The sequence below is a fragment of the Centroberyx gerrardi genome, chromosome 6 (assembly GCF_048128805.1).
Source record: "Centroberyx gerrardi isolate f3 chromosome 6, fCenGer3.hap1.cur.20231027, whole genome shotgun sequence".
Lineage (NCBI taxonomy): Eukaryota > Metazoa > Chordata > Actinopteri > Beryciformes > Berycidae > Centroberyx > Centroberyx gerrardi.
Window position 1 is genome coordinate 7,194,161 of NC_136002.1, and position 27,142 is coordinate 7,221,302.

General features: G+C 42.5%; 1 protein-coding gene and 1 non-coding gene across 2 annotated transcripts; both read left to right on the forward strand.

Annotated features, from left to right (window-relative positions):
* Nucleotides 1-8,570: 8,570 nt before the first annotated feature.
* Nucleotides 8,571-8,643, forward strand: trnak-uuu (transfer RNA lysine (anticodon UUU)). The gene has a single exon. It is a non-coding gene; the product is annotated as a tRNA-Lys (tRNA).
* Nucleotides 8,644-9,565: 922 nt separating this feature from the next.
* Nucleotides 9,566-25,031, forward strand: LOC139910064 (solute carrier family 25 member 36-A). Its single transcript, XM_071897265.2, has 7 exons — nucleotides 9,566-9,980; nucleotides 12,432-12,596; nucleotides 14,044-14,121; nucleotides 17,772-17,872; nucleotides 19,889-19,955; nucleotides 20,269-20,558; nucleotides 21,737-25,031. The coding sequence occupies exons 1-7, from the start codon at nucleotides 9,940-9,942 to the stop codon at nucleotides 21,928-21,930; spliced, it is 936 nt and encodes a 311-aa protein (XP_071753366.1). The 5' UTR covers nucleotides 9,566-9,939; the 3' UTR covers nucleotides 21,931-25,031.
* Nucleotides 25,032-27,142: the final 2,111 nt, after the last annotated feature.

A 27,142-nucleotide genomic window follows, 5' to 3' on the forward strand; every position in this document is an offset into this window, starting at 1 on the left:
TTATTGTTTTGGTGACTAGTCCATATCTATATGGCCTGCAGTTCAATATCTAACCTTTCACTTACAGTATGTTTTGATATCACTGCTTCAAAGCTGGAGGTACTGCAGACAGTCTAGGCTGCTCCAGTCTGCTGCATTCAAACAAGCCAAGTCTCACCCAACTGCAAGAATGGCAGTCAGTGCTCAAAGATGGGAATCATGTTAGTGTCGTGCCAGTGGTATTTTGATTTAAGCACCGAGTGGGTAGACATCAAAGCAAGAAAGAAAGAAAGAAAGAAAGAAAGAAAGAAAGAAAGAAGATGTAGATACAAGCACATACTTTTTTATCAGCGTTTATCATGCAAAAGTGTTTTTTGGTTTGTTTTTTTAGATGCCATTTCTCTTATGTCCCAAACGGGTGAACCAACAAGCACCCATACAAGTGAGGGATTTTCCTAAAGGGAAGATAAGGAGGAAGATGGATTGGGAATGTGCATAATCATGAAAGTGTGACTTGTTAATCCAAGTTGGATTGGGACATAAAAGTGTGTTTCAGGAAGAGTGGGAATTATTCTGGAATAATGTGATATCTAATGGCTGTGTCAGGCTGGTAAAGCCATCCCAAGGTCCTGCAGTGTAGGGTGGGATACAGTTCTGTGGGTTAGCAGGCTCACAGCCTAAATGCAGTGTAAACTTGGTACAGTAACCTATGCTAGATACAAAGGTCAGTATTACTTATCAGCCTAAATCACAGCGGGGCTGCAATAGAAAAGAGCATCCCATCCCCACTAACTGAGACCCTCTAGATTTTCCATATTTGCCCAAATGAAATTCTAGTGCTGGGTATGGCGGGAAATCTTCTCCACCCACAGAAAGTGATGAATTAAAACTTCATCAAAATCCAAACTGTAGTTTTTATGAGTTCACATTTTTCAAACTGTTGCCTCTCGCTGCCATTTGGAGCCGCCAATGTGCAAAGTTACCTAGTGTCGCTTTAAAGTGACAAGAAAAATGATTTTGACAATGTGGGTTTCCAGAAAAAAGAGTTTTAAAGCCACTAATGTAGCAGAATGAGGTACGGGGTGTAAGGTGAACAGCACGCCGTCCTGCAGTCCTGCAGTCCGCTGCCACTAATCAGTGTCACCCTGCTGTCAGCTCACCACTGTCTGCTCACGTGGTTCACAAATTGTGCAGAAGGCACCAGGTTTACTCACATTCAACTGCAGTCAGAGGCAGAGGCACTGAGATGTGACCCAACAAGCTGAGAATGTTGCTCAGTTACCAGCAGCACAATACAGCGTGTCCCAATGTGTTCTTAGTTAGCCGGCCTGGTTAAACCACAGTTACATGCATGTCAAAATCCATTATGCATTCAAGAATTTTCTGTCCTTTTTTGCCAGGATTGGTAGCATGCAGGCACACAACAGAAATAAGAACCACATTTCGTCCAGTGGAAACAATGCTTTCTCATGTTTGACTCTACAGCATCGTGTTTGTGGAAACTGCAGAAAAATCACGATTTTATTCCAAGCTTCAATACTTAATTGTCATATATCACCATATTACTGGATTTGCTTGTGTTTTGCTCATGTTTTCTCATTCTCAAATAAATTCTCTGAGCTTTTGATACAAGCACCGACAGAATGTGATAGGTAAACATGAATTTTACATGTTGGACAATGAAAGTTGGAAAAATTTGAATTTATCTAACATATTTATGGTCAAATAAGGTAAGGACTGATGCATTACAGGCCACACTCATTAACTTCCTTTGTTATTTGATAAATGCTTTATCACTCAAAACGCCTTTTTCTCCTCTCACCACAGAATCTCGACAAAGCTCACTCTTAAGAGCAACTTAATTCAACGCCATTGATTTACTGCAAACCCGCTCCCGGCCTACAAAAAGCTTTTCATTAGCACTATTGCTTGGCTGAACATTATTAATGCTGAGCAGCAGGCGAACACTTGGGCCGGTATCCCAGACACAGAGTGATGGATCCCTGCTGTTAAATCTCAGCTGACCGCCGCCTCACTCGAGAGCTTCGATCCAATACCTCACATTCTGTCGTGGGACATGGACAGAGGCCCTCGCCCCTGTTGGCAGGTCAGGGAACAAAGGCTGGGTCTGTGAGTACTGATTGAATCGGGTGTCCCGCCGGCCTCAGGACGCTCCCGGGCCCTCAACGGGTCCTTGTCTGGCTCCCTCCCTCCGGGCCCTGCAGTAATATCTGAAGGTACGGCGGTCATATGAGCCCAGCTGCCGAACGTGCATCCACTTAACTTGACATTTTCCTCCCCACACGACCCCGCGCCAATAAAAGTCATGCGACAGGGAGGGTGTGTGTGATTGAAATTTGCGTGTGGGTGTGTGTGTGTGTGTGTGTGTTGGCATGTGGAAGAGCCCTAGAGTTCATAACTCTCAAAGGTTATTGTGTGTGTAGATATGTGTATGTACCTGCAATAATGTGTGGTTTGTTTGGGTTACATTCCGAAGTGTGCCCTACATAGACTAAGATGTAAATGAAGTTTACTTGTCGATTTGTATTGGTTTAAATGGAAGCGAATCCAAATCAGGCCTGGCAACAAGGTGGGCTTGTGTGAACGTCATGGGATACTGATTTACATGGATTCCAGTTCATATCAGCCCCAGTAAGTCCCTGTTAGCCTTGTTTGAATTTTATTCAAACGATCATGAGTGTGATCTCTTGACATGTGAGTGGAGCTGTACGTTAACAAAGTAATTTCTGTAATTCTACTGATGGTCCATGTCTCGCTTTTTTGACAACTTAGCCAGAAGAATGTGCCTGCAAGTCGGATTTCATTTAAATATACAGAAATCAAAATTATGACATGACCACAGCATTGTATTGATGAGGAAAATAGCTTAACCTCTATATTCTATTTTTATCTACCTAGGCCTGTATTGCTCCATCAAAGTGCATTATATTTGGCTGGTAAAATTCTTTATGCTTGCAGCTGAAAGTGTTAATTTAGTGCAGGACAGGACCAGTTATGAAAGTGATGCTGGACATAATTTTTCCATCAGTAAAATAAAACCTGATAGGCTACAGATTACATAAGCTACATAAATGTAGCCTATGCAATGACATGTCATATGAGAGTAGACCAATGTATGATAGCTGTACTTAGAAATCACTCAAAGTGAAAAAGACAGCTGATGAAGTGATGACTGCCACCCTCTTTGCAGTGTTTCCTATTAGTCAGCACCAGCCACTTATCAAGTCTTTCACTGAATCACATTACTTTCATTCCATCTGCGGCCATTCTTAAAACTGTGTCTGATTATATTGTGAGTATTACGCTAAATAAAATTGAGGGTATTTTCACAAAAATAAATAAATACATAACATTTCAGGAATATTAGTTGCAAGCACAGGGGCATCGCTAGGAATTATGGGTCCTATATGCACAGGCGGTGACTCTGGGCCCCCCTCCACTTTCCTCTCCTCCCCACACCCCCATGATTCCATCTATGACAAACATTTATGTCTATATCTTCTCAGAGTTGCTTATTTTTGAGAAAGCCTGATTTGTTTGCAGTTTTCAACTAAACCCTGCTTCCCAACCAAAGCAGTGTGAAATAAAAGTATAAAATATTTATCAATATGCACCGCAAAAGGCATTTCAGTCCAGACACTTCAGGGCCCCGCCCTCAGCTTGGGGCCCTGGGCAGTCAGTACCCCTATTCCCCCTGCTACTGTGCTTCAGTGTGCATGGATCAAAGACCATACAGGTGCACTAATGGCTCTCATTCTCATGATATCTCATTTTTTCCAGCTTTGAAGAATGGAATCAGAGCATTAGTGGTTATTTGTGGTATAAAGTCATGGTTAGACCCTTGAATTTTGCAGCAGCATATCTCCAGCAATGGCCAAGACACCGCTGGACAAGGCAGGTCCAGGTTCAGGTTCAGCCATCAACCAAGCGGATGAACTTTGAACCTGGGTTGGTTCAGTCGGGATTCCAAGGCACACGTGAGCACAGCATGGGTATCTCTCTAACAATGTCACGTGTTACAAGGGCAAACCCAGTGCCCCACAAAAGTTAACGTTTAACTGGTATTTTAGTTGTTTCATTCACACGTATTTCACTCATTTGTGTAGAAAAATAAGCAGAACTTTCTTTCTCACAGCTTTCATAGGAACAGTATACTCACTTTTACTTGGACACATATTGGCGCATGCACACACACACACACACACACACAAACACACGCACACACATAAACACAACTTATTAATGGCAAGAGCCCAGCACGAAGGTAAATTGACGTTATCAACAAAGAAAAAAGTTCAGCAGCCCACATGATCAAACATTAGTTGATCATTGATGCTGTGTTGACCCATCTGCTGTCCCAGAAAAATACGCCTTTGAAAGAGTAATGGTGTAGAAAGTTTTTTAAATCAGCATTTTTCACCATATGGGCCACATACAGGTGGGAGCGGGGAGTGGAACATAAGCATAAAATTAATCTAAGTTGTATTTTGTTTTGTTTTACTGCACCAGGAATACTGATTGTAAATGTATGTCTTTGATGTGAAATACCAAGATGACTATCCAGTCACATAAAGTGTTCACTGAGTCTAGACATGGACAAGACAGCCTAATACCACTGTTCACTGGATATTGAGCATCCCATCACACAAGACAGTCTCCTAATATGGTGACTGTGACACAGAGATTTGCCAGGGATTACTTCACAGTGAGGGATTCCCCAAATCAATTCCCTTTATAAGGGAGCACCCTAATATGGATACACATTCACTATCTCTCCCTAATATAGAGGAGAGGAACCTCCATGTTAGGATCAATCAGACACACACCATCCAATGTCAACTAAACAATAACCACCCAAACAATCATCTGTTTTTACATTTTCAAATGTATGTAACAAATGTGACAAATGAAATGTAAATTAAAATGTAATTGCTGATTTGTCATCAAGCTACAAGCTCTACACATGCGCCTAAATCAATGGTGGTCACCACTGACACGTTGATTTTTAACAACAAATTGATGAATGTGCCTTCTATTCTACAACTAGTAGTAGAAATGTAGCACAGACCTACTTTTTCCACATTACATTTGAAGTAACTAGAAAGTCAGGATATCAGATAAAGAGAAAAGAGGAGGCAGATCTAATTAAACAGATATCAATGTCGAGCCTATTGATCCTAATTCAGAGAAAAGCTGAGAGTTTCCACAACTTTGCCTGGCCGGTTGTCATAAGCCACAGGTGCCAATTTTTGGCCATGACAGAAGAAACTGTTAAAATGATTTTTATTCAGAGAACAAAAAAACATTCATAAAACTGACAAAGAAAAGTCAGTCAAAAACATACATTAAAAAATATTCTAAAACATAAAAACGAAGCATTTATAAGCAAGAATGTTCAGGATTCCCAGTCATAAAAACAACAGCGAAAGCCTATCCTGTTCACATGCTGAGTCAGTCATCCAATGGATTTTCTACATACAAATATATTTTATGTATGCGGGAATTGATTGGTCAGACATGAACTTTGGCCGGGAGAGATTTCAGTGGCATGCTGTGCATCAGAAAGAACAATTTTTGGACAAAACAAACCTTGGCTTCCACATTTAGCTTCCAAGCTGTTTGTTGTCGGAGGCCAACCAAAATCCCAGAAAGGAATGTTTGCTCTCAAAGTTCAGACTACCTTTTTGTTTGACTGTTTACTGGGAGAACTGCATGGAAGACACCAAGATGCCGGCCTCTGCCTGGACCGCCAAAACAAACACAGAGCGAGCGCACCAAAAATACCCTTCACTCACAGACAGACAGCCAGAGTCTGGTTCACGTGTTTATGTTTGGTTCATGTAGCCATTTCTGTCATCGTAAATTGATTTCAAAGATTTCTGTTCTTCCAGTATTTGGAGGCTGAAAAGAAGCAAGCTAATTCCAAACCATAGTGGACAAGCTTATTTAGTTGCATTTTTGTATTCGGTTTGTTTGGGTTCACATTGCCCAATTACAAGCGAACCAGGGCTTGTAAACAAAAGTCACATGGACTCACAAGTAGCTTGTTTATTAGACAGAGTTTTGGGAACCTGTCAGCCTGCCAGGTTAGTGGTTTGGTGGTTTGGTGGTTTGGAGGCGTGGGAGTCAAAACAAACACCATGATGAAATAGCTGTATATGAGTATCAGTCCAGCTGCAGTTTGCCCTCAGCTCATTTTGTCATGCTAGGCTTTCCAAACAGTAACTGCTGGATCAGATGTCAACATCCGTCACCTTATACCCATAAACCCTTGTATTTTGGGGTTGTTTCCTATGGTTCGATCAGATTACGCTCGCCTAATGAACTTGGAAGAGGACGGACCCGCGTTTTCAGGTGTCTCGGACTTTGAATGGCATTGTTTTCACCTGCCCAAACAAAGCAAACAAAAGGAGTAAACACTCCAGAGTTCAAATGAACCACTGCAAACATGCTTGGTGTGAACGTGCACCTCAGACTGCCTCCTTTCTAAGAGGGCCTGGACCTTCTTATGCTTTGTACAGAGTTACTACAAGCATAGGAGAGGAGCAGGCTGTTTGGGTTAGAAGTCTGGACAGAGACAAGAGACATCTTCCCCTGTTTCAAGTTCTGTAGCCCGCTTTTTAGAGATCGCCTGAATGAAAAACCTGGCTCTGAAAGCAGGACCGGTTACATAAAAGTGGTAATGGCCGTCCACACGGACAGAATCACAGTGTAATTACCTTATGATTTATTAGTGTCATTAGAGCAGCGGTTGTACAGTGGACAGTCGGGGAGGCATGCAGAGGATATTGGCTACACTGGCCCATCACAGGTTTGCACTATATCTAGTATACACCAGGCCAGGCCGCATGTCTCAGAGAACCAAAAGCAGAGACCACCCACACCCTAAAATCCCCATTAAAACGTATTGAAGGGACCTGGTATAAGATTTCCTGGCAAGAAAGGCAAAATTTGCCTATGTATGTGTATATGTGCATACATATGTATATATGTATATACTATATATACTGTATATCAATTGAGCTCAGGTGTTAATTGCATATGTACTCATGTATATGTGTGTTGTGACGTAATGTATGTTTATTGGTATTTGTGTAAAAAGAATGGTAAAATTAAAGCAATTTTGAAAAGGAAATGTATGAATCATGTTAGGAAATGCTGAACAATTGTTTATTTCAGTAATACATTTTAGCCCTTGTTGCACATTTTGCCCTTTAGAACTTTTTGTGTGTTTTAAAGGTTGAAGGTTATCACTTGCGTTTACATTTCATATCAAGAACAATTATAGCCATAAATGTCATGAAATGATATGCTGACCACTTATCTACCAGCAATCCTTTTTTTGTGGGCAAAAGATAAACTAGGAAGTCATTTTTCTTGGTTTTACTTGTGCATTTGCTACTCTTTGACTTTTTATGGCAGTATAATAAAGGCTGACTGGATCTGTAAAGCATGATGCTGTGGCTCATACGTGTCACATGCAGTAAAGTTAAGCTACGACAGAGATGCTAGGACTACTGACATCAATTTTTACATAGACAAAGGATCGGATTGTGTTTTGAGGACCTGCATGAGAAAACCTGCCAATTAAGGGTCAGCGGCCCCAGAAGACTCACTCTCCTGCCTCTTCTGTCTTTCATACAGAGGCCAGTCAGGCAGTAACGTGATTAGACGAGCCGGAGCAACTCGTGGCACATGATCTGGCCTTGTTGAATTGCAGCTCTAATTATGAAACTAAGTGGCGTATGGATTTTATTCTGCTGCTCAAATTGGTAAACCTCATTTTCCCTGTAATATACGCCAGGAAGTCTCAAGTCACCTCCCAGTGTTAAAGCCTCCCCCCTTTCATTTTCTCTTACATTCATTCACTCACTCAGTCATATACACACACACACACAGACAGAGTTGCCCATAGTAATACACAAAGAGCCTCTATATGAAATATTTGGGTCACATATACTAAAATAGATTGAGGTCAAATCAACCAATGTCTGTGGGTAGCAACATTTTTCCACAATATACAAATTCATCATAACATACATGTCATCCATGGGCTTCTGGGCTGTTCAGAGGCTGAAACAGTCTCTCCTTTCTTTTGAAACATTCTTGATTCTTGCCAAGTCAGTATACTTACATAATGTCTTTCCATCAGAGAGACTAGTGCACTGGGAAAGCCATTCATACTACATAGCCCATTGGGATGAGTGCAAATTTCCCAATGAGAGAATGTATATTGACTGTTCTGATCAGAGGTTTCACTCTCTCCACTGTTGTCTCCCCACCTACAGTATATACAGAGAACAAAAATCCTCTCATATGGAGGTTCCTGGGACAAAACTTTTATCAGATGGGGTCCTGCAGTCTCAAGTGCATTCATTTGAAAAAGTAGTAAATCCAAAACAATATGCAGTAGATGATAGAGTTCATCTAATTTGGAGAATGTGAATGCAAACGGTGGTTTTCCTCTGAATAGCCAACCAAATGTTCACTGCTGACTACCAGGCAAACTGAATGTTTACAGAATGCTAGTTTTACGTTAAGTAATTACCCTGACTAAATACTTTGTCAGAGCCCGGATAGCTCAGTCGGTAGAGCATCAGACTTTTAATCTGAGGGTCCAGGGTTCAAGTCCCTGTTCGGGCGACAGTGCTTTTCGCGGCGGACAGTGTTGATTCCTGTCGAGGTGTCCATGAGCAATACGGTGAACCTCTCGTGCCCCACAGGCACGAGCTTCCCCTCTCCGCGCTCCGACCTGCTTGGTGTGTCACATGAATGAATTTCAATGTATGCGAAGTAACAAGTTATCCGTGTCACTATGTTTAATAAGATGATTTAAAACACTTATAAAAACCGACGGTAACCCTATATATAACGCCATATGATAATATTAGAATAATAATGCTCTGACTCGTGCACATTTTCACTGAAGCCATCCTAAATACCAGGGGCGTCAATTCACTGAATAAACCACTAAGCCAAAGTCGACGCATCTAGTAGCCTATCGTTTTCCACCAAAACTTCCAAACCTGCTTATATATGGCCTAAATTTCAGTGAATAATTGGATCAATTACAGATGACAAGATGTTATTATTTAGTCAATGTGATAAATTATGAGACCTAGGTCACCAAACTATCAGCTTAAAGGGAACATTGTTCACGAATGCTCCCCTGATGTTATCCAAATAGATTGGCCTATTGCTTGATCTTTTAGCTCTACTGATAAAAACTACAATATCAAATTTGAACTAAAGTGTGGCGAGGGCCACACCTTACCATTGGTTTACCTTAATTCCGGTTGCAAACAATGTTTTGAGTCTTTGTTCTGACTCTTCAGCAATCCCATACATCAGCAGACAGGTATGTTTACTGTTATCTTTGACTGCATTCTAATTCATGATCTCTGCCCTTCAAAATAAAAGCCCTATCACGTGAAAAAGTAGTGACGGGGCGGGTTTAAGCAGCATAGTGAAACACATTAGCCAATCACCGTCTCTGTTTTGCGGCTTCCCATTCGACGATAAACATTGTGATCTGACCCGCAGACTCTCAGAGAGGCAAGGCGAGCTAACGTGAATGAGGCCGAGGCGCTGGCACAGTCGCTGTTATTACTGCAACACTGGAATTATTCACCAGCATTACACACACGCACACTATGGTGAAGCATTATCCTGTTTTACAAGGAGGAGACGCAAATTTGCCGCTCTGACTCCGAGCTTTACTATCGGAAAAGCGTTAGCTTTCGAAGCTAACGTTAGCTAGCTAGCTAGCTGTTACATGTCCTCGTTTTTTTCCTGGCAACTGACCTCCACCACCACAACACAGACGCATTGAGTAACATTTGCTTGCTAGCTTGGGGTGATAATTCACCTATTTTCTTGACGTCAGCTCCCCTTGTCCCCCTGTGGTACCCTGTGGACGGTTCCTGAATATGATACATAATGAGTCAAAGAGATACCCTGGTTCATCTGTTTGCTGGAGGGTGAGTAACGTTATATCTATGTCAGATACATGCAAGAGCTGAGCTAGCTAGCTGCGCGGAAACGCTCAGGGTTAGCTATCGTTGCTGGCCATGGTAACGTTACACATGTAATGGAAGGTCTGTAGTGTATCCATGATTTTTGGATTTAGGTTAGCTACTTAATGTTACGCGAAACCCCGTTGTTAATAGAAAGCAAGTGACAGAGGTCAGCTAACCAATCCTGTCCGTGCATGTGCACCCGTGGGTGTTTTGCTCAATGTCACAAGTTGCAACGGCATTTCAGTGAGTAAATGAGTTGGTTGGCTTGGGGAAAGGACGTTCTATATATATTCATCAGTTTTACCCCCAGCAGTGTAACTTTGCATTTCAATTTAGTCTACCTCGTTTCAAGATGTCGCTAAAATGTTTAACCCACTTTGATTGGCTCTGTCATCTTTGTAACTTAGTATCAAGTTAAGCCATGGCGAATCAAAACAAACGCGACCAGACTGTCACTCAAGGTCACCAGCCTACTCAAATTTATATTAGCTAACTGTGATAAGATAATACAGCCCCTGTACAATGTGTAGAAACCAAAGGCAAAGCATGCGACCAAAGCGTACCAACACAGGTGCGCCTGTATCTGACTGATGCAACAGCTCATAACTGGATTTTTTGGAATGCAGTCTAGCCTATTCTCTCTTACTTGTGTGCCAGCTCTGGGTGCAAAATCGATAAAAGGAACTATTTCGCCAAAGTTGCATTCATGCCAGTCTGGAACAGTTAGTGACCGGAGTTGTACGTGGGTGTGTGTGCACGTGTTTAGAAAGCCAGAACCACCCTCATGATGCCTCTCGGGTTCAGGAGCTCTTGCTCATTATTTGCTGGAAGGTGCTCTGCAGCCTCTTAAAACAGGTGAAATACAATGCCTGTGTTTTTGACAGGCCCATTGCAAAATTAAGATGTATTTGATGGGATAGAATCATGCCTTCTTGCCTCAGACAGACTTTCCGGGCAGTGAGTTGAGAGAAAAAGCTTACTGTAATTATGTCCTCTGAGGGTAACTGAGCACTTAACCTTGCCATTGTTTACAACTGACATGAGTGTCATTTTAAGCTCTTCACATTTTATTTCTCTTAAAGTATTTCCTATTCCACAGTGTGGCTGCATTGATGAAGGATTAACATTCTACAGTATATGGCTTGAAAATGATAACACAAATACAATATAGTTCTGGTTTTATGGGCCTAGATGTGAATTATATTTAGTCTACCATTAGGGAGATTCTCAGATTTCTTACATGACATGTATCAAACAGCAGCCAGCCCAAAAGCTGGGACCCCTCTCTTCATTCATGGTTGACTTATGCCTGTGCCAAGGTCCTGTTCGACAATAAATATTGTGATCTGACCCGGTGGCATGTAAAGTATACTTCTCTCAGACATAGGGTAGCCTACCTCTGCCAAAACTATGTTGACAGGACTTATCTCCCACAACTGCCATCTCTACTTTAGTATTGATTGAAAATTAACCCTAACTAAAGATAACCGCTGTTGTGCTCACTCTTTTGATAGCTTGTAAGCCAATCCCAGCACTGCCCGACCCTGTACAGTCTTGTCAAGTTCAGCCCATTTCCATTTTATGTAGTCTTCATGTAGATCTTATTTTTCTGTTCTTTTTTTTATCACACTACCTGTTATGATCCAGTACCAGAACAGGGCACTTCCCTGGGATCCATCACAAACTGAAGCCCTGGATATAGCACATTGCTTCTAAAGGGCTCCTTAGAACAACATAGGTTATAGCCTTCTTAGGATTTAGTAATTTTTGCGCCATTGTCACACTTCAGCCAAATAATACTTGCAAATACTTGAATGGCTTGTTTTATTCTTTGCAGGTATCAGAGGGTGGGGTTTGACACACAGGCCAATAAAATGAGCAATAGAACATTCAGTCAGTTTATATGTGCTTGGCAAGTTGACAACTAAACCCAAAACACTTAAGCAAAGACAGTAATTATTTGCAGCTAGTATTTGACCCTGTCTGATGAATACGTGAACTAAAATGCATGAATCTATGGGTTTGGGATATGGTGTGGCGCTGAACAGAAGCTGACTGTTACTCCCTAGGAAACACAAAGCATTCCTGACTGGCTCTCTGTTCCCACACTGTGCTATTCCACATCTGCATGCCAGAGATCTTTAGAATTCCACAAACCACACCATTGGCTAATTGTTTTGCATTGGAATTAGCGCTTTGCACACCTATGACCATCCGGACTGGCAAACAATTGCTGCTGACGTCGAGGAAGAAGAGCACACAATTTCACTCTTGTTCTGTCAGTTGAGAAATGGAGATGGTTGTCTGCTAACTCTCTCGCCCCATCTTCTCCCCACCTCCCACTTTACCGTTCTTCCAATTGTAACCCATTTCCTATACTCCCCCCACCTCCTCCACCTCTATCTCTGTCAGGTGTGGGGGAACGGTAGGAGCCATATTGACTTGTCCACTGGAAGTAGTGAAGACCCGTCTGCAGTCGTCCTCCATCACCCTCTATGTGTCTGAAGTTCAGCTCAGTACTGTCAACGGGGCCAGTGTGGCCCGCATGTCCCCGCCGGGCCCCCTGCACTGCCTCAAGTGGGTGTTCAACATTTATCACAGTGCCAGTCAGACTCCTATAACTACCATGTCTCACATATGTCACTATCTTCTGGGCACATATGGCAAAGCCATACCCTATAGCCTTTTAGTATACACCATACTCAATAGTGCCTATGGTTAGATTTCATTCAGCATTTATAGCTGATGGTCATTACATTATTTTGCAGACTGAAAAGGTATAGTGAATTGCAGATATTTGCTTGGTTGTAAACAGCACATAACCATTTGGGTTTTCAGAGTTGTAACCAAAATGAGTGCGGCTATTCTTGATGTGCAGCCCAGCTAATGGTTCCTCCTCCCTGCCCTCACAGGGAGGTTTGGCTGCAGAGTCATGGCTCCTTCCTCAGCAGGAACCATGTTGTTGTTGCTGTTGTCGTTTGGTCTGGCTGATGTCCCCCTGGCAAGGCCAAGCACTCCCTGAAACCCAACTCCACAACCTTACCCATAGGGAAAGCTGCACACAGAGCACCCATCAGTCGCTTTAGCCAAGCAAGAAATTTCACGAGAGGTCCAACTGCTAGCATACACTTGTTTTTCTTGTGAGGTTTTAGCCCCATCGCTCCATGAGTTTATTATGACAGGCCTTTTCCTATTCTGTGTCCAGTTGCGCAAGTGCCTTTTTTGATTTGGGTAGATTTCCAGTTGTGATGTTGAAGGAAATCTGATCCACTCCATGAGGAAGAGAATGGCTGGGTCTTTCTAAAAAGGTCATGCCAGGACTGCTCCAAGCCTCTGGAAAAAGAGTGTGTTTGATGGCACCATGCCACTCCTCAAATTCACTGATTGAATCACATTCATATGAGGTGCCAGTCACTCTGGCAGTAGAAATGAATTTTGTTCTTAGCACTGCTTGGTTAGGACTCATCACTCTCCCAGCCATCCTTCGGCTTATTGAACTGTCAGATGACATCTTCTGTCTACCACAGAGTTTGCCACAGACAGTAATATCTGGTTTTTGACCAGAAAAAAATAATGAACATTATAACACAATTTTTGTACTCAAGAAACTATCCCCTGGCTGAAGTAGAGAACTCAAGGTCTTCTCCATTCCTTGGAAACTGGATATAGATATGCATGTGTCTATGTCTTTATTTGTGCAATCCATTCTGTTATGCAAGGCATGCCTATGTCATATTTAGGATAAGCCTACTTTTGTTTTCACATAGTTTGAAATGGTACAAAAAACTGATCAAGATCATGTTTTTACGCAAACCTATTGTTTAAAAACATTCATGAATTGATTATATGTTTTGGAATTTCAACAGTATAGACAAGTAGAAAAATGCTTATCTGACAATAATGAATAGCTTACATTGTCCTTGGAAACATGCTGTGAGTTGATTCACTTATGTGGGATGGAGTGTTGGTATTGGTAGAGTAATAATGTGTATTTGTGTGTGTTGTTTTTGTTTGTTTTTTCCAGGTTGATCTTAGAGAAAGAAGGACCTCGCTCTCTCTTCAGGGGCTTGGGGCCTAACTTGGTGGGCGTGGCACCTTCCAGGTAGGCTGGCCCCTGCCACTTAAAACACAGCCTCTTCATCACACCCTCAGCATTGTGTACCTCCCTTGACTATGGACTGAAAGGCTATCAAGCCATCCATAGTTTGCAATGACAGTAGTTAGGTGTTAGTTAGGATGGCTCTATAATAGACAGTCCAAGGTCAACTGAGATGAGCTCAACGTAAAATAAGAGATTTTGCTATGATAAACAAGTACTGTCTGTTTTCTTTCTTTCTGCCTTTGCCATAATTCATAGGAAAGATGTGTGATAAGTCACTCTCACTATCTGCCATTGGCACACATAGGACAACTGCCCAGTGGCCTGCCTCACAAAGCGAGTTCAACATAGTCAGTCTATCTTTGCGTTAGCTGGTTTCACAAAACATTGGTGATCCCAGATAGCCGGTCTCACGTACCTGGTTATCAACTGTCTCTGTCAACCCAGGATTCACCTATCCAGTTATGTGCGTGTTCATGAAAGAGGCGGGGTTTGTAACAATTAGCCAATCACATGCAACATGGACAGATCCAGATCAGCGTATTTAATATGAGATACCTGTGAGAAATTAGGGCATTGAAGCAAGTAATATGATTCAGTGGCAAAAAGGAAATATAATGCAAGCATGCAACTAGAATATAAAAACAAGCAATAAAATACAATTTGAAGATTTAGAAATAATTCATTAGAAATTAGATAAATATATCAAATATATTTAGAGTTTGATTACTTGGAGCTAAAGCAATTCATTTCTTAGCCTGAAGTCCGTTAGTTATCAATACATTGAAGAATAGGTAATAATATTTTTAAAGTAGTTTCAGTAGTTGTAGTAGTAGCAGCAGTGATATTATTAGTAACAGTAGTAGTATTTGGACTTGAAAAGAACAGTGAAATGTAAGTGTTGCTGCTGCCAAAGCTTTGGAGGAATGCTGGAGGAAAACTGCAAATAGTGTAAATGCGTAAATTCTTATCACTGCCTGTCATTAAGACACAGTGTTCATTCTTCTCATTGATACAATATTGTGTCTTCACACTGAGGCTGTGAAAAGATTTCATATTCACAAAGTCCGCCTTACGCTGCCCAGGGCTGTGGTGATGGAATATGGGTAGTCTATTGCATTAATCACTGTCGGAAATCCTATGAAGAGAGGATTTCAGCACGCTTAATATGCAACAGTAGGCCTAAATTTCATTCACTATTGATAACTATGGTAAGCTATGTAAGCTACCTGCTGCTTGTTAGAAGCCCTCTTTTATAGCCAGAGTGGGCCAATGCGCTGGAAATGCTCCAAACATGTATTATATCTGATGTAGCCTAATAAATATTATATCTCTGATATAATAAATCTTTACAGAAAGCAAAGTGGTTCTACTGGTCTCTAAACACAGTCACCTGGCTAACAGCCCTTCTTACTATCTGTTAATTCAATAGTTTCCCCCTGTACAGTTCTTTTTATTACTTGTCAGAATGAAATGTTTCTGTTCATATCGGGATCCTGTAGGAATGGTGACTCCATGTTTCCAGAGAGCTGATTGGTGACGAGGCGGGCCTTTTATACGTTTTGATCCGATGGCTTAACTACACCGGTTGCATTTGTGTCGGAAGGGTCGGATCAGATCCGCAGCCATTAACATAAATGCAGCTACTGCACTGGTCACGTATGCAGCGTGTTGACAGATCTGCTGACAGATTGACTGACTGACTACACATCTGTCTGTTCCGTATTTTAGCCATATAAATGTATGTAAATGCCAACATTTTGCTTACTGTAGTCATTTATCACAATGTCAGTAAACAAAATAGAGGATACATGAACCAATGTCGCTTAAATAAATGTTGGAGATGAGGTTATCCACGGATAGATGCTGAGAAGCTTCTATTTGGTGACAGTACGCCTACACTCTAAAAAAAAGTAGCAGGTTAGCAGTGCAGCATAGGTTACCATGGTGATCAACCCCGGTTAAAAAAGTGAGCCACCTTCATGAGACCGAAAATCCAGGGTTAAGCCCAAAGATAGTTTGCTAAGCTGGCTTCATGAGACAGGCCCCTGTTCTGCTAATATCCCTCGGCGTATCTACTAGATATCACACATTACCTAACTATGATATCACTCACTAATAGCTGATTTAATTCCATTTAATGTGCACACACATTGACTCGATACATAGTGTACTTTTAAGTCAGTTAAGGGCACATGGTCTGCCTTGGGTGGCATTAGGTAACATTAGGTTACGATTAGGTATTAGGTTCTTCAGGCTACTTGGTGACAGAGGAGTATTAGGGGTTACGGGGTCATGTGGGTCTCACTCATCTTCATGCCTCACAGCAGTTTTGGCACTGTTCAGATGGTTTGGTAGATTTGGAACATGATAATATCGGCGGCATGGTGAGAACAGCATTAGGTCTATTTCTGGTCACTGTAGGTAGCTAATAATTTCCTCATAATACACGTAAATTAAGCATTGAACTAAATTCCATTGGCTTAGCCATGGATGTCATGGTAATGGACATAAAAAAAATAGATTGCTTAATTAGTGGAATTTTAAATGACATTGCAAGATTATTGAGAACTCAAAGCCCTATAGACGGTCTTAACATCATTTGTCGTCCCCAGGAGGAGCTGTGAATCAATCCTGCTCATTATCAGGCTTCTGTTCCATCTGTCTGACAGGGCACTAATGCCCCCCTAACCAGAGGTTTTAATGCAGTTACATAAGGCGGTCACTCTGAAGGATAAAACATGGAACCAGGAGTTTCTGAATGACAGCGCTAAGCGGATCAGAGCAGAAAACCAGAACAGCACAGCTAACACAGCCAGTTAAGCTTGAGCTGGATGGAGCGGAAAGAGTTACGCTAAGTGTTGCTAGCCTAGCGTGCTAAATTGCAGCTAACGCTAATTGCCCTCGATGGTAATGATAGGGGCAAAATGGTGGCTAATGGCAATGGGCAGTGGCTAATGCTGCAGCAAGCAGGTGCTAGTGCTAAGCATATGTAGAGTGTTTTGTTGACATCTGGCATGAATAGATGCTGATCTAGGGCTGCAGGGTTGGAGCCACCTGGGCATCCTGAAGTGTGACGCAACCCTAAAGGCATGGACACACAGACTAACACTGTTGTATAATATGACTGATGAGCTTTTAGCGTCTATAACAGTGTATTGAGCCTAGTCAGACTAAAAGTATTTGATGGATGGTTGTACAAACTAATCAGACTGCACATTCAACAGTGCTAAAAGCACTGCTAAAAGAGGGAAAAGCAAAAGCAGCGCAAACACTTGCATTCAGAGATGATTATGAAAATGGTCATTTTGACCTATTAGTGAAAACAAGTTAAGACCTATTCTTTCATACTTAACTATACTGAATAGCCTCTTTGTCCAATTAGGCCTGATACACCAACACTCAGTCCTGCTGTTTGTGCTCTTGGTTTTATGCTTAATGAATTTCTAAAGCTCATTAGGCTGAACCTGACATGGGGACAGTTTTGTTTGTTAATGTTGTGTAATTAATGAGCTACATTGCTGCTGGAGGCACACTGTTTTTTGCATTACAAGACTGAAACTAATTACCTATGCACCAAAGAAAAAAGATGGCATATGTTACTATTTTGTTTGTAACATTGTAACATTTACTTACCATTTCACCTCCAACAGAGCAATTTATTTTGCTGCGTACTCCAGCGCCAAAGAGAGACTGAACGGCGTTCTGGAGCCCGACTCCACGCAGGTACACATGGTCTCGGCTGGAATGGCAGGTAACTATATGTTTCAGGCAACGGATTGACCAGCTACACCACATCTGCTTTTTTAACATGGAATGAATGAGTGCTGTAACCTAGTGACCAGTTCCAGCGTGCTAGTCAGAAATGCCAGCGGAATCGACCTGGTTCAGAGCTGGTTAGTTGAGATGAATAATGGTATTAGGTCGTTTTAGAACTTCAAAGCTAATTATGTTTAAATATCAGATTTAATTGTGCTAGCTTTATGTTGGCTCTACCTCGCCCAGCCGTTATAGTATTAGGCTTCTGTCATGTATGTGAGGCTTCTGTCAGCCTTTGCTATCAATTTCATGCCTTTCTAGAGAGCAAGCAGTGGCAGAACTAGTTTGTTTTGTGTTTGACGCAAAGGACTTGTCTTTACAAATGCTTCATAGTTTTAAAATCTTAGGCACACAACCCTGCACGTTCCCATGGACCCTGTGTACTCAAAAACTAGCTTATCCTGTCTCCTCCACCCTTTGCCCAGATGTACGTCAAGTTTATAAATTTTAAGCCAACTATTGAAAATGTTGCTTCGCTTAAGTGCTTACACATTAAAGTGCCAGCATTAAGTAAAGCTTCATTATTCTCTCATGCTCTGTATGTCAAGGGCAGGTCACTTTCCTTTTTAGATTGTGTCCCTCTGATCCTCTTGGGTATGCACTGTTACAATGTAGGTCAGTCAGGCAACCTACGCCTCCAAGGGTTGGTGTATGTGTGGGTGAGTGTGAGTGTGAATCTGACAGGTTCGTGTTGACACCACTTTGAGCGCACCATGACTCAGACCTTCCAGTAGCCCAGTCAAGGTCAGGGTTTGTCGGCACACTCCGCATCGCCCTCAAGTGGCCATCCGCATATTCTGCAGCAATGTGAGACCTGACTGGGCTGAACTGAATTGACTCTATTCTGAGCTTGATGAGGCGTTGACAGGCCAGCGATAAATCTAGTCTGCTCACCAAAGGCACATAGAAACATGATACAGACAGCAGAGGATACAGCTGGCTTCTGCCATGGCTAACAATGGACGTAAAGTCAGTAAGAAGATGACCCCTGAGCTAAAACAGCTGTAGATATTGGAGTTTGCATTCACACATACTCGCATGTGCAAACCTATGCTGGCATGGTTATGGAGGAGATACATTGTGACAACAGATATTTCCTAAGCCTCAATACTTGGTGTCATTTGTGCTTTTACAGTTCCTCATTGTCACTTTTAGGCAGTTCCTTTTTTGAAAAATTATGTCAAGGGGTTTTCTGAATAACAAGTTCTCAGCTTTTATTCTTCCATCATGTCTCTTCTGCTGTCTTAGTGGGGGATGGTCATTTCACAAGGGTGAATCTGGTGGGTTAAATCCTATGGATGGTGGGGGAATGGCAAGTTAGATGGTTGCATGCCGGTCAGTGTGCTACACACAAGCCTGTGTCTGTTTTAGGCTTTTACTCTACCGTAGCTCTCTTCTCGCAAGGGCATGAGACCCCCGCAGCACCAGGGGTCTCTAGCTGCATCTGTGAGGAGTTACTTGAGTCTGCGTGAGTACTCACCACAGATCTGTGCTTCTTTTTTATTTCTCTCCCTCCTCTGTTTGTCTCTCAACATTCCTGCACTCCCTTGTCATGTAGGTCATTGGATAAGACGCCCACTTTTTACTGTCGTTTGCATAAACTCACATACCATATTTTGGCATTCAGGCTCTCCCCTAGCATACACAGAGCGTAGTTTATAGTGGGGCTAGTGCTCTCTCTCTCTCTCTCTCCCGCTCTCTCTCTCTCTAAGCTCTCTAACCTTTGACTCTTTACATCACATGAAAGCTTAAAAATATTCCATTTTCAACTTGTGTCCCATCATCAACATGAATGCAGCTTAAAGAACATTCACATATCTCGCCCAGAGCATTAGTTTGTGGACAGTCTTTGTTGTGCCACTGGCAGCTTAATAATTTAGTTGACCATAGTATTTCTGGGTTTTGACCTTTTTAATTGAGCAGGTGTTTGATCCTGTGTCTTTCTCCACAGGGTTCACAGCCATCACAGCCACCAACCCAATATGGCTCATAAAGACTCGTCTGCAGCTGGATGCCAGGTAAACATGACAAACTTACCAGGGTGTGAGCTTTATAAACTGACTTTCCCAATCAGAGGGTCGAATAGTTGATGTCTTATTATGAAAATCCTTTTATACGACCACATAGGAATTTCAGAATATTCAGAATTTGTGGCCTTAAATTAAATATCATGACAAATATCAGCATCTGACCTTCTATCTTACTGTGGAATGCTTTGTAGGTCCCAACCTCATGGAAATTGGATTTTAAAATTGCCAGCAAGTTGATTTGTCCTTTTTACTTGACACTTTTGTGAATCCATCCTTTTTCTTTCTTCTTTTCTTTTCTCAGGAATCGAGGGGAGCGAAGGATGAGTGCGTTTGAGTGTGTGCGGCGGGTGTACCAGGCAGACGGCCTGCGCGGCTTCTACAGGGGCATGTCGGCATCCTACGCCGGTATCTCAGAGACTGTGATTCACTTTGTGATCTATGAAAGCATCAAACGGCGCCTCTTGGAGGCCAAGGCTGCACAGAACATGGACGAGGAAGAGGAGGCGTCCAAAGATGCGTCAGACTTTGTGGGGATGATGCTTGCCGCCGCCACCTCCAAGACCTGTGCCACAACCATCGCGTATCCTCATGGTGAGAGCAAAGGAGGAGCAGGGGAAGGCAGCAACTGAAGGTTTTTTTTTAATAGTGTCAGGTTGTAAACATCTCTGTACCTTTTAGCAAAGAAATGGCACAACCAAAGTTTGAGTTCAAGCAGTTAATACTGGGAGTTTCATATTTGAAGAGCCTTCACAGACAGTCTCTCATCTCTGAATACCCAGAGTACAGAAACCCTTGACCGTCTGTTGACTGTTTCACCCTGTTTATATTTGTGAAGAATAATTATCAGACTTGTGATTACTTGGGTAGATGTATGTCTGGGTTAGATCCTTTCAGATCTCCTTTGCAGAGTTTGTGGTTTTATCAGTGCAGAAGCAGTGCAAATCTAAAAAGCATGGTGGAAGCAAACTTCTTGTAAATAAGTTCAAGAGTTTAGTCTGCACAAAGGTCCTACATGATACAGATGCAGGTTTAACCATACTTTACTTATTTGGAAGTTTTTACTAAAGGAACTCCAGGTTAACTGTGATGAGTTTTCCCTTACAGTGGCCGGAAAATGACCCCCTTTAAGGAAAAATCCACCTTAAAACAATTTAACACTGTTAAACAGCAACACTGATGTCAGGTTGAGATATTTCCAGCGCAGCCACAATGATGATGATAGCAGAAAAATGTTCAGTGATCTAAAACATTAATGGTGTCAGTCCCTCAGAACAAAGAGCAAGGGCTTCTTGATAGAGCCGCAATTTTGCACCGACATTCAACAATCATACAGGGAGAAATCTATCGTAGAAGAGGAATAGAGACCAATTTCTCCACCGACAGCAGCCTCAATAGACCAGAATACAATGCAGCCACAAAACAGTTTTGAGTAAGGGGCGCGACTATGACCTTTTCGCAAAAACCATCGCTCTCTTGCTCTTAGTACACTATTGCTATTGCTTTCTCCACCTACACATAAGAACCCACAGCTGAATGCGACATGTTCACGCCTGTTCTTTCTATGTTGTCAAAAGGCTTTTTGTGCAATGTAGGAAATCGATAACTGAGGTAAAAGCAGACGAGGCAGGTTGAGGGGAAGTGGGTACATCAAAAACATAACTAACTCCCGAAATGCATTGTACATCACAGATTGATGATATTTAACAGTGGCAGAGTAGCAGAGGGTGTACTCCTGCTTATAACCCGTCCATGTCCTCTTGTTCCTGCAGAAGTGATTCGCACCAGGCTACGCGAGGAGGGCACCAAGTATCGCTCCTTCTTCCAGACTCTAACAACAGTGCCCAAAGAGGAGGGCTACCGCGCCCTGTACCGCGGCCTCACCACCCACTTGGTACGGCAGATCCCCAACACCGCCATCATGATGTGCACCTACGAGCTGGTAGTCTACCTCCTGAACGGTTAAAACCCCACCCCCCGCCCCCCTTTTAGAGAGTACATGTAACCCTGCCCCTACGCGGAGAAAGAGAGAGAGAGACTGAACGCCAGCCAGCACAGCGGATCCCCCTCAGCAGAAGAGGACGGAGACGGCGCCCTCACCTTTTTTGTCTTAGTGTTTCGAGTGGTTGTTTTAAATGAGGTGGGGGTTTCGTTTTTGTCTCCCCGAGGGGCGCGGCACAAGGACGAGGATCGGTAGGGTCTTCGCGTTGATTCGGGGATCTGGTTTTAGCAGCGGTGACGAAATGGTTGGCCGCCCCGCTCTTTTTGAAATTCCGCTCTGTTTTACTCCCTCGCATTCTCTCTTGGGTTCTCGTAGATAAGTTGCCTGTGCAGACACATCGAAGAGAGCACCTAAGTTATATTAAAAGCCTCTAACAATACTAATAATGAAAGAGAAGTAATCCCACTCATACCTAGTGGATAGAAGTACCTCTCCAACAGAGGGTTTTGTGATGATAAGCCTATTTTTCTTTGGGTTTTTTTTTATTTTATTTTTTTAACTATTGCGCAGCATTCCCTGCATCTCTCACAGTACCATTAGAGACCCAAACTGTGAAGTTGTCCAGAATCAGTGGTTACCGTGCTCTAGGCTTGTTGAGTGTGGATGAATAGAGGATAAGAGTGGAGGGAGGCAGGTAGATGGGTAGACGTGCCTTGTGTGAAAAATGTGAACTGTATAGAGATGCACAACGGCTGTAGGAGGAAAGTGGAGTTTTGGTTGATCTGTCATAGCATGCGACAAAGGGTGTAGAAATGTACTGTCGTACACTGGTATTGGGTGATTTCAGGTGCACGAGGGACCCTTAGTGATCCTTTTACATATTGCGAACACACACACTCACCAAAGGGTTTTCGGCAGACCTAACTTGCAAGACATACCGGTCTTGATATCCGGACAATGTGGGCATTTACATGCGTTTACAGTTCCTTGACACTAAAATACATACGTGAAACCCTTCCATATGAGGCGGTCTTCATGAATATCTGCTTTGTTATTGTAAGTGAAATATCCAGCAAGAAGGCAACATAAAGACATGACCTCTGGAACTCTAGTGTGTGTGTTTGTGTTAACAATGTGTAGAAGAAGAGGTCTGACAACAGGTAAGAAGCCACCAAACTAAACCTGAACATAATCCACCATTCTAACTACTGGAATGTAAACAAACATGATGAATAACCTTACTAAAGACAAGGAAGTGAAACACTGACCAATGTTGTGAATAATAAAGAAAATAACTGAATGAATAAATGATAAAAAAAAAAATTAACACATTTTAACAAATGGTAATATTGATAGCTATATTCAATAAGTATGTCTACACAAGATGTGACTATGTTGCATTTGTCTGCCCATTAATGGCAAGTGCAAATATTTTCAGCATTTTCTTTAGGGGGGGGTTGCTTTGTAACCCCGTTAGCTGTTTTCCCCTCATCAAACAACGGTGTTGTTCTTTATGCACTTTTCCATTGCTCTCTAAAATTCTCCTCTCATCTCATTTCTTTTTCTCAGTTGTAGAATCCGGGCTAGTTTAACAGGCGAGGACAATCCTCTCTTGAGTTTACTCTGGAAGGTTCTTGTACAATTTAGCCAGTGTCTGTGGGAAATGGCTAGGAATCTGCTCTTTTTAAAGCGCACATGTATGAAATGCAGACCGGAAAGATAAATCCTATTTTGCCGATTCCCTCCCCTCATTCAGTAGAGGATGTCTGGTTATAAAATGTGTTTTTTGAGAAAACAGAATCAATGCATTTCAAACCTGTTTCAAAAGATGAAACTGTTTTTGTTTTGTTGTTGTTGTTTTTTGGACTGTTTTTGTTTTTGGATGTCCTTGCCTTGGAAAGATGCTTGCTCTCTGCTTTGGCCTCCTTTGTATTTTTTTTTTCTTTCTCAGCATTTTTTTGTATGTGTTATGTTCAAACCAATGTTTTGTTGTCACCTCATCCAGCCTTGTAACCATGGAGATGACTTCACCTACTGACCTTTCCCCGCTCACGTGACCCGAGGACTAAGAACCTTTTCCGGCCTGTGTTCGCATCATTGTATGCATTTTAATCACGAGCCACCACCTTAAAAGGGCACGACTTTGCCAGCAATGCTAACACAAACGAACATCCCACTTTAACAGCCCGAGCCATTACTGTCCTCCGGTGTGTTTTAACTCCTGTTGATAACGTATCTAAATATTCACTGCTAATTAGGTCAGAGTGCTGATGTGCGGCGTAAAGCATTCCCAGCTCCTTTGGAAGGGTAGGGCATATCTCGGCATATGCAGCTCAACTATGCTTACTTTCTCAGTGCCATCTTACTTGAGACTGTAGAGATTCTGTGTCCCCAAACAGGCTCAGACGCTATGGAGGATTCCAGTGAAATCTCACTGTGAACACTCTGCATTTATACAACACACATGAAGGATGCATTATAGCCTCATTTTAGAGCAATTATCAGAGATGTACGGATGATTATAGACCGTACCATCGACACACACACAATTGATGTAGTAGTGCTTGAGTCCATGGGTGATCCTGTTGCTGCTAGTTGTGATTGGACGTTCCTGTATGGTCCTAGATCATGGGCTTTGGACGCAGGATCTGATTAAAAACAAGTCAACGCAAATAGTGTGGAGTTGTTGGCGCCTAGCCTGCTTTGGCTGCGTCTACACTTATATGCATCTCTTTCACTTGTATCAGTATGTGTTGTTTGTCAGATGACATTATTCACTGCCTCACATGGTTATTCTTTTTGTCCCCAGATGTTTGCATCGTGCGTCAGTGAGAGAGAGCGTGCGCGCGTGTGTTTATGTATTTTGCGTGCTTGCTTACACGGCAACCATATGTCATTTCTCGTCTTGTTTTCTATGCGTGTACGAGACCATAGGAGTATGCACTCGGTTGAATAGCCACAAACAGTGTTTTTATTTGACTTTTCTTTTTTTTTTTAAGATTTGTTGCGTGTTCCTGCCCCCTTTTTTCCATGTTGTCATTGATGAGCCTGCTGTTAGTGTGGCTCAGTCTATGCATTCTCTCATACCTGTTTTTGTAAAACAAAATTCAATAAAATGGAAAGAGTGCAAGTATTTTCCGGTGTCAGGATTTTTTTTTTTACTTCTTAGCTGTATTTAAAATCGGAATGAACAATATATTTTAACTTGTCTGCCATATGTAGGTAAATGTGTAACCACCAGATGGTAGTGTGGACTTCTCAAGCACCTGCCATGCAGACACTCGCAGGTTTCTCTGATTGCCTCAGCACACCATCAGGTCAATGGAGCAGATGCTTAAAGATGGCAGCCTGCTGGTTTGACGTCAATCCTCCGACACAACGCTGGAAAAAATGACCTACTGATGTTCCTGATCTTACTCCAAAACACATCGTGACATCAAACCGAGAGGCTGCCAGCTTAAACAGTAACATGACTGTGATGGTGAATGTGATTGCTCCCATGCGATGTTTTTCCCAGCCAAAACTGAACAGAAAAAAAAGCCAAATAGGTCTGAAGATGGCACCACACGGGCTGAAAAACACACTTACCCGATCCCACATTCACAGGCAGGCCTGAACAGCAGCCTCCAGGCCTGTAACAACACTTTTCCACGTCATTCTGAAAGGAAACCGTATCTGCCCAAAACACGCTCCACAATGTGCCGGCAACACCAGTGTTCTTGAAATAATACAAAGTGCCTTGAGGTGTTGGCCGGGCCTCACTCCAGTGGATTGCGCATTAGGGATACACAGTGAAAACCCAGATGGAGCTGGTAGGCTGTTATGACTGACTGCGTCCTTGTTTACCTTCTGAACTGGAGTGGAAGGGAAAAGAGGGCAGAGAGAGACAGGGGGGGGGGGGGGATATTATTTTCCATTGTCATTGTCGTCGACAGGCTTTGTGCAGCGCTTTCAGGTTCTGGTGCTTTTTTTTTTTCTTTTCAAGGTTTTCCTGGGAATTTTTCGAGGGTCGCAGGCTGCTGTGATTTGCTCAAATTTGCTATTGTGCGTCTTGTGCTTTGTTCTGCTTCCTCATGTTTGTCTTACATCATTCTGTTCTGTGACTGATTGCTGATCAGTTAGATCTTGTGATGCTTTTGATAAAGCGCTATATAAATATATACATTTGAAGCTGAACTTGATCTAAAAAATCCTAAAAAACATGGAAACTATAAACTTAATATACATGTAAACACTTTTCAGTCTTTACATGCATATGAAGCTTTTCATCATCTTACTTTGGCAACTTCTCCTTTTGTGCTGCCTTGGCACGCTCTTTCCAATTGCCAATTTTTATTTATTTATGTTGTCAGCACACCTTTCTTTCTCTCTCTCTCTCCCTCTCTCTCTCCCCCCCTCTCTCTCTCCTAACCTTCCAGTATTGAAGCGATTCTTCATCTAAGAGCTCCCACAGAGGGAAGGAGCCCTTAAGCCAGGTACACTCTTAACAAGAAGGGTTCTATACAGCACCAGAAAATTGTTCTTTAACTTTGTACCATAGCAGAACCCTTTTTGGCTGCTATAAAGAACCCTAATGGTTCCACATAGAGAATTGATGGTGCTGTAAAGAACCATTGAAAAATGTATGAAATGCTTCAAATCAGCAGTATCAGAAGAACTGGATTCTTTTTTTTTCTTCTTCTTATTTGCCATCTGTTTTCTGTGTTCAGGCTCCATCCTCCCATACCTTTGGAGACTATATGTCCACAATGCCATCTAACCTCGCCCAGTAACTGGAGGCTCTTACCAGCGTCTAGAGACAGTTTCCACCAGGTGAGTCACTGGCTGGCTTGAACTCATGAACCTCAGAGCGCGCCACACAGCAGTGTGTGTGCGCCGCCTGCTGCTGCTATAGCCGAGGGTGAAACACTCGGTAGCTCGGATTAGTGGAGCAGAGACTCCACATCCAGACAAACAATCTCGCTTCAGATATCTGCCGCTGCCCACACTGCGCTGCAGCATGGGAGAGCCACGACCGCAGCATATGGACGCCATGCACACAGCATTATGCGCACCGCATTGCGTGCTCGTATTAAAAAAAAAATACAGTCTTGTTCTCTTTCCTTTCCTAGCACTTCTCTCTGACATGATTGCTCTGTGGTCAGGGGGAATAGTGTAAAGGCACCAAAGCCCATTGCACTTCTTAACTCTTTTTTGGGGGGTGATCTAGGACTTGAAGCGTATTCTACTGTTGCAC